Raw genomic sequence first — 16,855 nt, forward strand, 5'->3', positions numbered from 1 at the left:
GTCAAGTTTGAACTGCTGTACTTGGTAATACAAACTTGGTGAATTCGACTTGTGAGTACAAACTCCCAAGGTTGTGATTGGTATGTAATTGGAATGCCGGCATACTTGATGAGTCACCGTCTCAGAGGTGGGAAAAAATTTATTGGTTGGTGCATTCTGGTATATCTCACTCTCTCAAGTCTACAGAAGTCACGTCCCAGTGCAGAGGGGGGCAGAGCAAGAACACATCCAGGGAATTGAACTGTACTAAACGGAACAGTCCTTGGGCACCGACTGATGACGTTTCCCAAGAACACGAGAACGCAAGAACACACAAGAACGCATACTGAGGAATGGGTCTTGTCTTGTTTGTAGGAGAACACATTAGCTTAAAACATAACCAACACGATGAGAGCTAAAATGTAGAGTTAAAAGAAAATATAATCCCTTTTAATGAGAGGAGCTACACGCAGAAGCAAATCCTTCATTAACAGTGACCTTCGGAAACACTGCTGAAATCCCAGTGTTGTTCTGGAGACAGGATTCAGTGTGTGTGTTTAGTTGCAGTGTTTGCAGTGAAATGTTAAATCATCATTGTTCTTACTCAATAAATCCAATGTATTTTTCCTCTTCCAGCGTCTTCCCCTGATTTCAGAGCGCTGAGACATTAAAAGCATTCGGCGCAGTGTGAACCTTCCACTAGCATGTCAAATAGCATGTTTTGTTTTTTTGTCCTTAAAAAGGTGTTAAAAGGCCATATTTGAATGATCCTTTATCATAACACAATGCTGTCCTGCTTCATGCTGAACTTACTTCTAGCTAGCAATTGCTTTCCAGCTTTGAACATTAGATCTCAGTCCCAAATAGATTCATCAGTCTCTCCCTTTGTTTTAACTTTCTAGATCCATCATATAAAATATATTTACAGATGTATCCAAACAGCATTTAACTTTTATGACTTCAGCTACTTCAAGATAACTAGACAGTTACTTTAATTGTAGGTAACTCAGGTCTTCTGTCACACATACAGCTTGTGTTATGATCATAGATAAGGGCAGCCAATAGAATGAGACATTCTGAAGCAGCCAAACATGAGTCTAAGGTCACCATGCCCAGTGCCAAGCAATAAAAATCTCCCTCTGGCTGTGGAGCAATGTGAGACTGCGTTCTCTGGAGTGATGATGATCAAATACCTTTAAGATGAGTTGCGGTTCCATTTGTGATGTAGAACAACTCATTCAATGAATTTGATCTCCAAAAGCTGTTGAAACTGGGCTGGTATCGGATCTGCTCCATCTACAAAATTAGATTTACATATCACAAACATTCATGTGTATAAGAATATTCAGTGATCCATTACACCAAGGAAAATACAATAAACTGCATTGATACACCATGGCCCTTCCTTTGGACAAAGTTGGACAAGTTGGCCCAAACATGCCTGCAAAGGCCCCCACAGTATAAGAGAGCTACTGGTAAGATCACTTTACATTGACCTTCTCAGTCACCTAAGGAAATTGCTGATATATATGTTTTTTTCACTGGAAGAGAATGTAAATATGCAATACACATTACTGGAAGCGTCTGCACTTATGTTATGTTTTGTTATGTTTCTCCACTTATTTATTTACTTCTTTTCCCTTTAAACCATAATTGCATGAAGCATGAGCAGCAATTATTGTGAACAATGAGTCAATCTCCTCATTCTATTCACAGTGGTAACTACAAAAATGATCATAAAATTTGGAGGAGCACTCTTAAAAATAACACGTTTGTGTAAACATGTATGATTCAATGAACTTTCATAAAAATCACAGGTTCCACAATGACATAATAAATGTCCTAGATTACCATTAGTAAACATTTACCAAGTTTTTTTTAAGAGTATAGCCCATAAGTAGAGTGCATTTCCATAAATAAAATGTAAACTATAATGTATGATATACAAACCGGATTCCAAAAAAGTTGGGACACTAAACAAATTGTGAATAAAAACTGAATGCAATGATGTGGAGATGGCAAATGTCAATATTTTATTCGTAATAGAACATAGATGACAGATTAAAAGCTTAATCTGAGTAAATGTAACATTTTAAAGGAAAAATATGTTAATTCAAAATTTCATAGTGTCAACAAATCCCAAAAAAGTTGGGACAAGTAGCAATAAGTGCTGGAAAAAGGAAATTGAGCATATAACGAACAGCTGGAAGACCAATTAACCAATTAGGTCAATTGACAACATGATTGGGTATAAAAAGAGCTTCTCAGAGTGTCAATGGGAGAGCATTCCTATTTCTAAATTTGAGAAACTGGCCTCCTCTGTCCCCAGACGTCTGTTGAGTGTTGTAAGAAGAAGGGGGGATGCCTGAATATAATATTAGATGTTGGCACCTCCACATCATTGCATTCAGTTTTTATTCACAATTTGTTTAGTGTCCCAACTTTTTTGGAATCCGGTTTGTATACTACACAATGCTAACAACTCTAATGTAGTAATCCAAAAGTGTTATCAAGACTAACTAAGAATACCTGATCTGTGGCCAGTGAGAATAGCACAATCAAAGATGTCATTGATAAAGCAGACCGAAACAGGGTAAGCAAGAATCCAGGCTTTTGAATGGTTACCCTTGCTTATTTACTACTTGTTACTTAATAAAATATTAAATTAAATGAGAATTTTAACTGCCTCTCTATAAAACCAGCAAAGTGGAGAATATATTATGTAACACTGAGACTTTAGAAACCTACCAATATTCTTACATAAATTTTATTTATTTATATATTTAGCTAATTTGGAATTAACAGACAACATCAACAGTCAAATCCCTCTTGTAGATTTTACATAGAGTAGGCCACTGAAGTATGTTTATATTTGTTTCTCAGTTCATTGCCATGTGAGCTTCCGCCCTAGTATTAGATTACTGATAGTAGATTGTTTTGCTCAGAATTTTATCTGTGATAAGTTTCCTCACTACTGACAAAATATAGTGTGGTCAAAACAAACAACATTTTTTTTAAGATTCTGGTTCTGTCAGTCATTTATGGTGTCATTATTATCCTCCCACAACCTTCCACAAAAGAATCTGTCAAGCTTCCTTTAGTAATATCACCAACTGGAACACAAGACAGAATGTAATAGTTGACAGAATTGAGATAGTTACAGAAGTCCGGTTAGTCCAGTTCTCTGACACTCTTTCAGTTTTTCTTACTTGATACATTCCTCCGTCACTTTTGGTTTCCTGGACCTTTTTTTAAAGAGATAGCTGCCTCTAGACCTTTTCTACATGTCTGCTCACCTCTTACAATGATAGCATGTAGTCTCAATATTTCCTAGCTCAAAAAACTAAAAAAAAAAGTTAATTAATTCTATTAGTCTATAATTTAATAACTATTAGATTCATAAGACTTAAACATAAAACTTTCTCTTTATCTAAATACTGTACAATATTTATGAACTGCTATATCCAGGAGTTCATTATGAAGTTCTTCTTTTATAAGCTACTGTGCCTCTACAGTGATTGAAAAATCAACAGAGATTTAGTTGCCCTCACAATTATTTTGAAGAGAGACCAGCTTTATCATAAAATCTATACATTTTCACTCTTTAAATTAGATTTCATCATTTTATTTTAGGTGTAGAAGATCTCAATATGTAGAATATTGAGAATATTGTTTTGGGAGCCATACTGACCACATTGCTATAACTTTTTCTATATTGTGCTTGTAATTAAGCAGTGCCCTTTTTAATATATACTTCACTGCAAAATGAGCAATGTAGGGAATAGTATAGGGGCCATTTTGATCATGCCACACTTTGTGAATGATGAAAGTACATTGGGGTGATCTTCCCCAGAACACATAGAAATTGAACTGGCTCTGGAGGTTATTAAAAAAAAAGCCTTAACACAGGAGCCTATAAAAAGTGTTATGTGCGATTTTCCAGCATCTTAAAATTACCCAAAAGAGACAAGAGTGGCCTCTGATACTCAGAGGCAGTATAAACCATCTGATTGTGGGCTAACTGTGGTAGAATGAGAGAAAAGTGTCTTCTTTTCCCTTGTGGCAGTGCGTCGTCACTTTATCCTAATGTATAAACCGGTCATGGATTTTCTATTTATATTGTATATATGTTACCAGCCTCATCAGTGAGTTTACCAGAGGACTGTTTTGGTACAACTATTTGAATTGTCTGCATTTGCGTTTGGCTTTTTGTCTAGATGTGGCGTGTGTAATTAAACAATTATTTACAGACATCACTGTCAACTCTGCTTGCCAAGTAGCTTGCCCTTAGCTACTTCAGCAAGTCCAATGACTCAAATAGTTTAAGGAATTTCACAACTATAAGCATGAAACACAAATATAAAAAAAAAGGCTGTGCCTTGCACTGGCAGCTAACAATCCACTTTGGATGCCACTTTTGGAAAAGTGGCATCATTCTTCTGTTTGGTCACATTCTTGTTACAATGTCCTTTAAGACCCTGAGAGCCCATTTTGAGATTTTGTGTTTTTTGTAAAATTCTAAACTGGGGTGTTATGTGAAATGTTCATCAAAGTTTAAATAAAAAACACAAAACAGAAATATGATAAATCTCTCATCAAATTACCAGTATTGCTCTCCTCTCTGTGCAGAATGGGCAGGCCTAAAAGTGGGTAATGCTTATGTCACTATTACCCTGACCAATCACAAGGCTACCATAGCCACGCCTCCTCTTGAAGTCAAAGAGATTGATGAGCTAAAGCTATCCATCTATTTACCAAGCTTTGGTGAGGGAGTGCAACACATAAACAGAGCAAACCGAACACAAAACAATATAGAACGAGGATGAATGGATTAAGTCTAGTCAGCAGTACAGCCGAGATAGTGGCCACGTTGGGCCAGCGTGTACAGCAAAGTAGCACGGGGGATAAAAACCACACTCGGTTGGCAGTACAGCAGAGTAGCAGCGGTAGAAAGCACCAATTTGGAGACATCCAAGAAGGTATAAGATATATATTAACATAAATAATCGCAAGAAACCACACCACAGACATACAAAAGACGTCCGTAGGTTCATACATGAATGACTGTATAATGCCAATTCTAGCCACCTGTGCCATTTTATTGTGTAATGTTATCTTGCGTAAAATGACAAGTTTAAAGCAAAAACCCTGCAACTGCTATTTCACGAGGCTGTGTGTTACCATGGTAACGTAAACAGCATTCTTTTCTCCAGAGTTGTCAGTCACACATGGTCATTAGTCATTAGCAAACTTTGGTCATTTTTGAGGAGCGATTTATCATATTTTGTGTTTTTTTATTTAAACTTAAACTGCTGAATGTTTCACATAACACCCAAGTTTAGATTTATACAAAAAACACATTTCAAAATGGGTTTCCAAGGGCTTTAAGCTCATCATGTGCTTGGGGTCGACACTGGAAATCTGCTTTGATTATTTTTTGGTAGCCTTTTTTGTGAAAGCCAGAACACTGCTAGTTGTCCAAATGCAGCATTGTTTTTGCAATTCCCCTTAATTGCATTAAAGGAAACCTCAACACTACAGTAAACAATGGTATTCTAGAGAAGAGAATGATATGCTTGCAGCATCATGGCTTGAGCTTTAGGGAAGACCCTTTCCTGGTTTAACATACCAGTGCCTGCATGCCCAAAGCAAAGTTCACTAAGTAATGGTTTGTAGATTTTATCATGAAAGGATCTGACTGCTATTCAGACCTGACCTCTTCTAATTAGGAATTTCAGCTACATTAAGGTGTGCTTTTTTTGTTATATCTTCGTAAATACATTGGGCCAAAAAAAAACTGGATGCTCTATGAATTTAATAATACCTCCACACAAAATATTCTACAACAGAGGTTGTTAATAGAGAAAAAAATTAAAAATTTCGTATAAATATTTTTAATATGGGAAAAAATAATGAATGTTTTCAACCCATTGATAAGCAAATCCTGTGCCTCTGAGTATGGAAAACACTCAGATAAGAAGTGTTTCCAGGTCCATGAATGGGTAAAACCTTGAAATTGATCTAACAAAAGGCATATGCTCCCTCTAGTGTTGCAGACTGCAACTTGCACTCAAGTCCCAGTTTAAATTAATATCAAAAATTTATTTTTAAATGAGTGCCTCAACCCTTTTTTTTTAAACAAATTGGCTACAGTAAAGCCTTATAGCACTGCTCTCACTCTGGCATGCTTTGTGAATAATACTTTTGTTTGCTTAGTTTGTGTCTGAAACAAAAACATTTATTTGCTCCTTATAGAGCAATCTGGACACATATATTTTTCTTTATGAGAACATTTAGTTAAATAGAAAAGACACAGTGAAGGCTTGACTACAGGGCACAAATTCACCATGCTCGCCTATTTCCATGTATATAAAAATAAGCCAGACATGAGTCTCTCGTTACCATTTCAAATGAAAAGCATGCAAGAAATTGTCTAAATTTTGGCAGTGCTGAATTTACTTTCAGTTAAAAGTGTAAATCAATATACAGCACGTTGTGTCATTGTGTAGGCTTATAGTTAAAAAATTCAATAACTGCAACAAAGAAATTGACTCTCATAGAATCAGCTATGCTATACAGCCAGCCACTCAAAGTCAGGCTTACATGGAACTGAGAAAATAATGAAAACACCACAAAAAAGGTTACAAAACACCCTAAAACTAAAATGGAAATATGTAAAAAGCATTAATGACAGGACATTTTCAAGTGTAGTGCTGAGGCCCATGTAGCCCAAATAACAAAAGACACCATTTAAAAACAAGTAAGCTCACTGACATCGATATACTTTCCAGTATACTACTGATTTCTGTGATTTTTCCTATCCAGTAAACCCAATAGCTCATCATAATTTACTTGAAAATGTCTAAGAGTTTAAATACAATAGCTTAATATTTATAAGTAATATTTCTTATTCAGTTATTCCAGCATCACTAAACACCTTTATAAGAGAGGCATACTAAAAATAAAAGATTTTTTCTAGCAACATAAAAATCTCCATATAGTGGTTCTCAAACTTGTTTATGTGAGCAGACATGTTAAGGTTTAATAAAAAAAAAACATATTGACTGGAAAAAAGCAAAATGCTAATGTTAAATTCTCCTGAAAATTAACTAGAAAGCAACCTCAATGCTCCATTGGTTCAGCATCCTGCGAATATCAACTTAAAAGTCCTTACTCTTCCATCATGTGAGTAGACTGATTTGTTTGTGTAATTATCTAAATACTGAGGTATTTAGAGAGCTAGTCAGTAATTACATTACTGACCAAGAATGTAATTTACTTACTCACAATCAACTGACAACATCTCCATGCCCTATACTTAAGCACTCAGAAATTCAAATGATTCGTTAATTCTTTCTCTCAACCAATCTATAACAAAGTTATTGCTATAATAGTAGGCTAAAAGACAAAGGCTTAAAATGGCTCAAGGCTTAGGGGAAAACCAAATGTCAGTTGTAATTATTATGAACACAGGACACAACAGTTCTCATAAAATATATATTGTGCTTCTCATTACTCAGTTCATAGAGATGAAAGAGACTGCTGGACTTGATCCTAAAATCAGTCTAACAGTCAAAATTGTTCATTAAATGTCTTAAGTGGATAATCTCGCAATATTCCAAGACAAGGTGTCTCCTGAGAAAATCCTGAGTTATAAAAAAATCGCCTTTTTTCAGCGAGTGTGTAACAGTACATGAGGATTTACAAAAACAAAAAACAAAGAAGAGATCTGCCAGAGGTGCTTTTCTATACTCAGGTCAGTGGGAGAAAGCCCACATCAGGAGCATCACTGAGAATAAGAGGACTATGGCTGAGGGAGTATGGTGGGCTGGGCAGATGGAAACTGGCTTTATGAGTGTGGAGCGTGGCCCTTTTGCCCCCTCTTGGAGGGCAGGACTTGTCTGAGGGCCGGCGAGCCTGTCGTCCTGAACAGCCAGTAGGTGGAGGTCTGCTAGAGACAGACAAAGTGCTTGAGACAGTACTGAGGAGACCATCCTGAGTCACAGGAGCCGTCTTAGGTGTTGCTGAGGTGCAAGAGTTCTGAAGCAGTGAGGAGTTAGCAACCGACTCCAAAAACTCCTTAGTGCCCTGTGTGCACTGCGCACAATAAGGGGAGAAGTGAGGTAGAGGGAGAGGGAGAGAAAGTAGAAAACAAATCTCAGTTTAAGAACAGTGAAACAATGGATTTTACATTCATAATGCCATAAAGCCTATGCATATGGTGCATGATCCAGAAAACACAGCAAAACACGCATTGGAGAAGACAAAATGGTAAGGGTGATATAGAAAACTTTATAAGACAGAAGATAATTTAAGCCAAAATAATGACTTCAAGAAAGTGCTATTCAGGAACCAAGAACCACAGACTGAATAAAAGTCATCTGTGTACATGGTGAATGATTTGCCCCGGGCAGTGTAGGTGAATAGATGAATAGTTCACTTTAGAAAAAGTATCTGGAATATAAGTACATGTGTCTGAATACTACACAAAACTGAACTGCAAAAGAAGTGCAAGCCGTGAGCCCCTTGTAATATTTACAAATGAGGAAAATGGATGAGAAGAGTATGAAACCATTCACACAGGAAAAGAGCAGACATAGATTAGAACAAATGAAGAAACCACGCCTATTTCATTACTGCCCAAGTCTGTGAATAAACTCAGGGTTCAGGTGTTAGTAAGTCACAGAGCCAAGAATGTTAAAGAGAAGCTGCAACAGAGAAGGAAGGAAATGAACATACAATCAGCAGAGTAGGTGGTAGTGGTTATGTCATGATACGTGGCAGAATTGCATGCAGAACTCCTAACAATACACTCTTACCAGGAATACTCAGATGCCTGCCAGAGCCTTCAGGCAGTGCAGGAGACAGCAAAATCCTGACAATTCTCCTCCTGTTAAAATTAGCTCATTATATCACTGCAATGTGTCACACTGCATTGTTTAGAAGCAATCAGAATAAATTAGGATTTACTGCAACTGGAAACCACTTCTATTTTTACTAAATACAAAATATTGATTTATAACAGTGTTGTCATGATACCAAAATTCTGACTTTGAAACAATAAGTGCTAGACAATAAAGTGTCTATCCATCTTCCTATCGATCTAAATATCTTGATACTGAAAAGATACAGTGGCAAAAATATTAAACATAAGTAAAAATAGTGGAAAAACAAATGATATAATATGGAATTAAAAAATTATTTGTTTTATTTATTAATAAAAATGTTTTTTTTACTTATTTACAATGAAAATAAATGTATTCTCCTTTTGGACATTATAAAATCACTTGTTCTGCCAACAAACCTATTTCACTTTTACTTAACTTGCAAAGTTTGGTAAGAGTTAAACTAATGTCTTATTGCAAAATATATTAAAGCCAATGCAGGCACATTGATGACTTAAAATGAGTTTTAAAACATTTTAATTTAAATCAGTATTTCCCTAATGCTGATTTCACTAATCAATATATAGAAAGTGAAAATGTGGTAATGCCCAACTACATTGACCAGCTGAGTCACATAAAAACAACATTTACAAAATATGTAGGCCTGAAATAAATTTCAGGAATGCTGCATTCGAGGGAAACGTTCACAGTGAAATAGCTCTGGAGTCAACATACCAGCAGTCAAATAACCAGCTCTCTGCACTTCCGGGTATCAGTAGGTCAAGGAGGTATGGCCTTGACACTCACAGCTCTCCACTGGACAGAGGGGCTTTTCCAGTGTGAGCGACCCTTGAATGCAATGCCTCAGAAATGTATGTTCTTTTCAGCTGTTTTTTTTTTCTCCGCCATTGTGTTAACATATTCTGTAACTTGGTGGATTAAAGATGTAAAATCTGTGTATGTTTTAAGTGAAGAAAATTAAGAAGAATATCAGGAATAAAGGTGTAGTTAGTGTTTTGTGCTTCAAATGAAGGAAGTGGAGAATTACATGTGTACTCTGATTTATATGAATAAATAAAAGAAATAACTGCTGTATTAAAAGGTGTAACGTTCATGTTTTGAATGAGACCTGTTTTTCAAAATCTAAATTCAGCCTTGCATAGTTGCCTTTTTAAGGTGAAACAGAAAATTCAAGTAAGAGGCTGGCGGAATAAAGTTTCAAAATAATCAAAATAAATGTTTGAATATTAAAACTGAGAATAACTAACAAATTCTACCTCCTAAAATTACATTTAAGGTGGAAAAATTAAAGAATTGATAAGAAAGATAACATCAGCCTCAACTAGTCGCACATTTAACACTAGAAGTGCTGACAGCTGACTAACAGACTGACAACTCCGAGTGTAGTGTTGATTTTGATATGGGAATCAATCACAGCAGTCAAATGAGCGACTCTGTGATTCTAGGTTTCAGTGGGTCAGAGAAGTGTGATGCTTCTAGTGTTAAGATGAAAAGTATAATGCAAATACGAAGCTGGTAAATAAGCTATTTTGCTAATAAGGTTTAAATGTTGGGTCTGGAAGGTAAGCTTTTGAAGAGAAGAGAGAGAATCTGATGTGTAAGCAAATGAGCAGATATTCTTACCATGTTGGTGTCATTCTTGGCTATAAATGGATGAAGATCAGTCTCAGAGTTGATAGTTTGAGGAATTACATCCGGAGGTAAAAAACCTCTTCTGTCAATCAAACTAAAACACAACAAAAATCAAAGGACAACATAACATGTAGTGGCTTTTGTTTATTGCTGCTACTGAGGTTTATGAGACATACTTATGTATTAACAGCATGCTTTATTACAGCACCAACCTGGGAGGCATGGGTCCACACAGCACCACACAACAGTTAGCTAAGATACTGTTGTAACTGTAAGGATTCCCTGAATCTTCTGCTCCTCTTTTACTTGACCAAGAGCCCTTTATCTATAAAAAGAAATAAAAAATAAAGCAGCTGTCTGTGTATAATGACATGGATATCTCAGTTTTAAACAATGACTTTCTGATATCACACAGACAAGCCAAAATTATTAAAATTATCTTTTTTTCCCCTCGCTGTTCAATTACCCAGAGAGCAGTGTGTGGGCACAGTATTTAAAAACTCCAGCAGCACTGCTATGTCTAATCTGTTTTTACCAACACAACGCATATTACAATATTTACATATTACATATTACCACTATTTCAATGTCACTGCAGTGCTGAGAAGTATCCAGCAAACAATACCTGGACTGGTCCTGACCAATGAACAACAGGCTCAAATGGGGCTAATGCATTATGCAGCGGACCACATTGACAACATAATTATGGGTGCACTCTGTGATTCTACATATTAATGAAGTGGATGAAATAGACAAATGTCTAGGGGTGGGCAATTAATTCAGTATTAATCAGCGGTAACATTAACAACTTCGACTTAATCTTGACTGTATCAATTAAAGCAATTATTCTTTTAACACTTTTCAGCCTTTTTTTTGTTTGTTAATTCTGTTAGTATGCCCAAGAAGTGAAATTTAAACCAATAAAAACAGTATCAGTCTGTTTCAACACTTGAAACACAATCACATCACCAAATATGAACAATGCATGGCTCCAAAAAAAAAAAAAAAAAAAAAAAAGATTAACAAGCTCCCAGCAACATACACAAAAACTACTGTTTGAATGCCAATACTTACATCTTCATTAGTCGTGAGGTTGGAGGCTACCAAGTATGTATGAAAACCAGAAAGGCCGAGAATAGACCAGATGGAGAAGAAACACACAACAAGCTCGACAACATTGCCAGAGGTTAAGGTTTTATATAAATATCATCTGTGAATTACACACCTGTGCTTCTCCTCATATAATTACCAGATTTATGCAAACTGGACATGTTCAGCATGTTCCTTATCATGAAGCTAGAAACATTATCCAAGCATAATAATAGAATTGCATCTACAAGAATAAATCATTTGCCCCTTTCACATATGCATGATAATCTAGAAATATTCCAGACCTTACCCAGAGAAGCTGACACAAAAAATATCCAGTGGTCTACTGAGTGTGAAAGACCAAACCAGGACATCTCTGGACCTGCTACTCCAGAGTTTCTCTAAAGCTTCTCCAAAGTTCATGTGTGAAAGAGGCAACTGCTAGAATAATAAAACTGTCTCAGCATAATTGAGGAGCCAACATCTCAAGACCATTTTGCTAAACCTTATGAACCTGTATGAAACTTTTTATTTGCTAATTCTAACCACACAAGCAATGTTGCCTGATCAGTGATGCCACTGTAGCAATAGCAATACAACTTACAATTGGTGAAGTAAGCAGTCCAAAGGAATGACTGAGTGACTTAGATATGAATAAGATTAGCAAAGGTGTATAAGCAGCAGCAGGCTATGAACAGTCAGGTTCTCTCAGTCTGGCCACAGGGTGAACATGGGGGACATGATGGATCAATTTAATCCAACAGAAAGGATATCTAGCTGGGCTCTCCTGTAAGGCTTGTATTATTCCTCCGGCACCTTGTGAACCTGTTGATAATAGAAATAATTGCTCAATAAACAACCAATATACTAATATAAACAAATATATATGTTTTTATTTTTTTTTTTTTTTACTACAAAATCAAAACATTTTTTATATCACCCATTTCACTGAACTACTCCCTTAGTGTGGAGCTCCTTCAGCACTGCTTAACCCCAGAAAGCACTAGTGCTTATATGGGCATATGAGCTAGATTTCAAGGAAATCCTGATTTCAGCTTCCCACAAAACACAATTAATACTTACATGCTTAAACTTAATGTATATTGTGTAAGAATTTGACCATTAAAAACTAGTTGGCTCAAAAACAAATACAAATTAAAAATGCATATACAGGGGTTTTCCTTAGTTGTCAGTTATAATCATCAAATTAAAAGAAATAAACATTTGAATATATCAGTCTGTGTGTAATGAATGAGTATAATATACAAGTTTTACTTTTTTTATGGAATTACTGAAATAAATAAACTTTTTCATGATATTCTAATTTTATGACAAAGCACCTGTACAAATCCCATGCCCGGAAAAGCTGAGACACTTTTATGCTTGAAACATTAATTAATTAATTGATTGATTAATTAATAATAAATCTCTGACAGAGGAATTTTTGTCACACCATATTTTCTTTGAAAAATAAATTGATCTGCTTTTCCAAAATTATGCATTTCTGCACAGAATTAATAGACAGCTTTCACTTTGCATACTACTGTACCAGTCAGCATTTCTTGATGCAACAGCGAACTGCGGTATGAGACAATGATTTTCCAAAGTACTCCCTAATTCATGTAACTATTGAAGCTTTCCACTGCATAGAACCTACACGACACTACTCGGCTCAGCTCTTTTGCTTTTCCACCAGCCAAATCTGGTACCTGTTCCCTGGTCTCTGGAATCAGGTACTTTTTCAGTCCCTGCTCGTGCCAGGTTCCAACCGTGCCCAGTAGGTACTAAATTGTGATGTGCAAACTCTACAGATAGTTGATTGGCTAGAGAGACCTGTCAATCACCACGAAATGCAGAGTTCATTCAAATCCAGTACAAACTTGTGGCTTGTAAAACCTCTTAAGTTACAGCAGCTTTCACAATGATTTTTATCTGACTCACTCATAACTTTACCTCCTTGGGCCGATGGCCAAGGAAAATTTTCATCAAAAGCTAAACTGCAACAAAGAAAACTGATCTGTGAGAACCGGGGTGCAGAGCCATGTTCAGTCCAAAAACAACAGGAGAATACACGATGAGTAAACAGTGCCTAAATTTACAGCTGTCGTTGTTGTGGTTTTTGAAGCTGCTGATTCCCGTTAGCGTTTTACTACATCACTGGCTCCATTTTGCAGGGGAGCTGTGCTACTGAAAAAGTGTCAAGATTTAAGCGAGATGAGCCATGCTGAGTCAAGTGTGGACTCATGTGGTGGAAAAGCACCAAGTCCACCAAGCCAGCATCACAATAAGCAGCAGCTTCTACCCTGGGCTTCTTGAAAGTAAGAATTGTAGATGCTAAATTACATAAATTCTTTGTTATGTTGCACTGAGAAACACTGAACTGACTGACACATCTCATCAAGTTTGGCACAAAGTAGTAAATTATGACCAATCCTCGCTTTCTTTTTCTTTTCTCCAGTGTGTTGCAGAATGTGAGTGAGTGTGTGTGAGTGAGAGAAAAAGAACACAAGAACAAAATTACAGGCACTACTGTTGATTTCCAATGTCTTCCTATGATAAATTTACCTGATTTTACATAAGTTATTTTCCTTTGCAAATAGATTTAAACAGCAAAAACTGATGTAATAATCTAGCGGTGTTAATATCATCATGATTTCAAAAATGGCGGCCAAAGACAACTTACGTAATGTGAGATGTGTGATCACACATCCAAAAATGAAGGAGGTAAGAAAGGACAATGATACTATGAAGGTATAAAAAAAGCGATAGTTGCGCTTCCCAACACAGTTCCCAACCCACGGGCAGTGGTGGTCAAATCGCTCTGTACAAGGAAGAAACAAATATAAGAAATTGCATTAGGATTTATTTATGCAATACATGTAATCATTTAATAATCATAATTAAATGTGGTATATTACATTTACTAAATAAAATAGGCCTGGTCCATTTATGTATTGCAAGTGAAAGTGTTTAATGCATTAAGCCATAACTAAGAGGCATGAATTGTGAGCACTAATATTTTTAAAACAAGATCTTACCTACGCAGTTGTCACAAAGACTACAGTGAGAAGTACGGGGTGGGCGGAACATCTTGCAAGTGAAACAATATTTAAGTTTGACCACTTGTCCATTTATTAAGATCTCCTTAGTCCGTGGCGGTGGCCGATATGTGCCTGACCCAGAGTTATCTACAGGAATAACAATAATAATAATAATAATAATAATAATTAAAAAAACAACAACAAATTAATTCAATATCAATTCACAAACTTTGTTTCACAATATGATCCGAGTAAGGAAAAATTCACAGACATTCACACATAAATATTGTGCTTAATTACATCATCACCCTTACCATCAGAGCACACTGCAGAGACTTACCAATTTGGCGCTCTATGTCAGCAGCCTCTTCTGGTGAAGCCCTTGGCAAGATCCCTGGGTCTGTAAAACTTGTCTGAAGAAGGGAAATAACCACAAACAAAAACAGCACTCCAGCGATTACTGGGATGCAGACAGTGAGGTGAGCCAACAGAAAAGGGCAGCTGTTGGAAAACAGATGGCAAAATGTCAATATATGTTTCAATAAAAACATACTATACATCTAAAATAGCAAATTTAAAATTATATTTAACATGTCCTCATTATTGTTTATGCAGGAGTAAGAAACATGACACCTGAGGAGACGTGACCAATAAAGATATATATAAGAACGTTACCATGCGTTATTTACTCACTCAAATATAAAGAACAAGCCACTAGTGAAGACAATAAGGCTGAGGGTGAGGGGGAGCACACCGCACTGCCGAGCAACGATGATCCGTCCATCACAGTAGAAACGATTTCTGCCTGGGAAAACTTCCCACTTCCGTTTCGGACGATGAGAAGTTTTCTTCACACATGGCAGAGTGGAGCTCGGGGTCGACCCTGGTGTCCCAAGTGCTCGGGGGTCGATTTTTTGATATTCGCAGTTTTTCATTGTAAGCAAATTGGACCGACTGTGTCCAGCAGAGGTAGATAGATGGCTATGCTACCTAAATTAAAAAATCTTTACAAATATAGTTTTTTAAACGACAATGAAGCAAAACAACATTTATTGTAATTGAGACTGACAGTAAATACACCACAAAAAATATAAATAAATAAAACCCTCACTATAAGCCGAGGAGGGGCGCGGGACAGCTAATGTTAACACCGGGGTTTACTGTAATACTCTAAAGACACATTTTCCCCAATAGACATACTGTCCAGTTTTGAACGTCTCAAAAATACAGGTGCCTTAATTAATCTATTTAGTCATTCATACATGTGAATATTACTGCAGTCACACAGCGCTGAAGTTAATCGGACTCGTAATAACCAGCCTGGCTATGCTAGCAACAGTAGCGTTAGCCAGAGAAGCCTGTTCGGTTCCTTCAATATTAAGTTCATTTCTGTACGGTACCATGTAATTTAATACTACAAGTAAATAAATTTGGTTAAATTTCACAATGAATTTTGTATTAAGAGCGTTTTCTTTTGTCCATCAACATCGTTTTTTTTATTCTGTCAGTGCTGGGCTCAGCCCCGTTGTGTCTCATCTGACCGCGGACTCCATCAACCCTCTCAACCGCAGCACTCATCGAGTCCCGCTACAGCATTCACATCACCCGCTAAGGTGGAAATACACGCCCGCACACCTACATTTCAGCCTCCACGTAGAGACCAGGGTTATGTGTCCCAGTGCTCAGCATGTGTAAAAATATCAGGCTAGGAGTCTAGCTCTCCGACTAGCGCTAGCTAACCGCCTGCTGTTGTTTACCCAAGCGTCACTTCCCGAACAGATTTACCTAGGATGATTCAACGGGCAAGAGGACGACTTTTAAAATAGCCCATTAAATACACCATATAAACATATAAATACACTCTACCTGGCCCACTCTTTAAAATTCTACCCCTTACTGTCCTTTTTCTCAGTTCTACTTCCCATACGTGCACCATGTGTTCTCAAATTTGACTGTAATCAATTTATTTCTCTGCATACTTTTTACCCCCTTACACGTTGTTCTTCAGTGGCCAGGACATTGTCTTGACTACAACAGATCAGGTATAATTTGGATTGGTGTTTTAATTAAAATGCAATAAAAACGAGAATGTGTGATTTGTCCTTCTCAGTGAAAACCACAAAGACGATTTCCGGTGTCCCCCCCCGCCACCGAAATGTAGTTTTTATAAATAAAAACAAGTGTAAAATTACACATAAAATTGAGACG

General features: G+C 36.7%; 1 protein-coding gene across 2 annotated transcripts; it reads right to left on the reverse strand.

Moving 5' to 3' along the window:
- Positions 1-5,231: 5,231 nt before the first annotated feature.
- Positions 5,232-16,780, reverse strand: zdhhc18a (zinc finger DHHC-type palmitoyltransferase 18a). Of its 2 annotated transcripts, XM_066683202.1 has the most exons (10): positions 15,341-16,780; positions 14,988-15,148; positions 14,645-14,794; positions 14,290-14,427; positions 12,380-12,431; positions 11,592-11,694; positions 10,730-10,842; positions 10,509-10,611; positions 8,799-8,869; positions 7,937-8,076 (listed from the first exon to the last, which is right to left on the reverse strand). In XM_066683202.1, exons 1-9 carry the CDS (start codon positions 15,580-15,582, stop codon positions 8,828-8,830), a joined length of 1,104 nt encoding a protein of 367 aa, XP_066539299.1. In that variant the 5' UTR covers positions 15,583-16,780; the 3' UTR covers positions 7,937-8,076; positions 8,799-8,827. The 2 variants fall into 2 exon arrangements, with proteins under 2 accessions (XP_066539300.1, XP_066539299.1); XM_066683203.1 differs by lacking the exon at positions 8,799-8,869 and having other exon boundaries at positions 5,232-8,076; positions 15,341-16,779.
- Between the last annotated feature and the right edge of the window lie 75 nt (positions 16,781-16,855).

Source organism: Hoplias malabaricus, chromosome 10 (genome assembly GCF_029633855.1).
Source record: "Hoplias malabaricus isolate fHopMal1 chromosome 10, fHopMal1.hap1, whole genome shotgun sequence".
In the NCBI taxonomy this organism is placed as follows: Eukaryota; Metazoa; Chordata; class Actinopteri; order Characiformes; family Erythrinidae; genus Hoplias; species Hoplias malabaricus.

Bases quoted from the DNA above. Each gene is read 5' to 3' on its own strand.
- zdhhc18a (XM_066683203.1), bottom strand. From the start codon at position 15,582: ATGAAAAACTGCGAATATCAAAAAATCGACCCCCGAGCACTTGGGACA. The intron at 10,843-11,591 runs GTAAGTATTGGC...TTCTTTTTATAG, and splicing joins ACCTCACGACTAATGAAGAT to ATAAAGGGCTCTTGGTCAAG. The intron at 8,077-10,508 runs GTAAGAATATCT...TATTGTGCGCAG, and splicing joins CCAAGAATGACACCAACATG to TGCACACAGGGCACTAAGGA.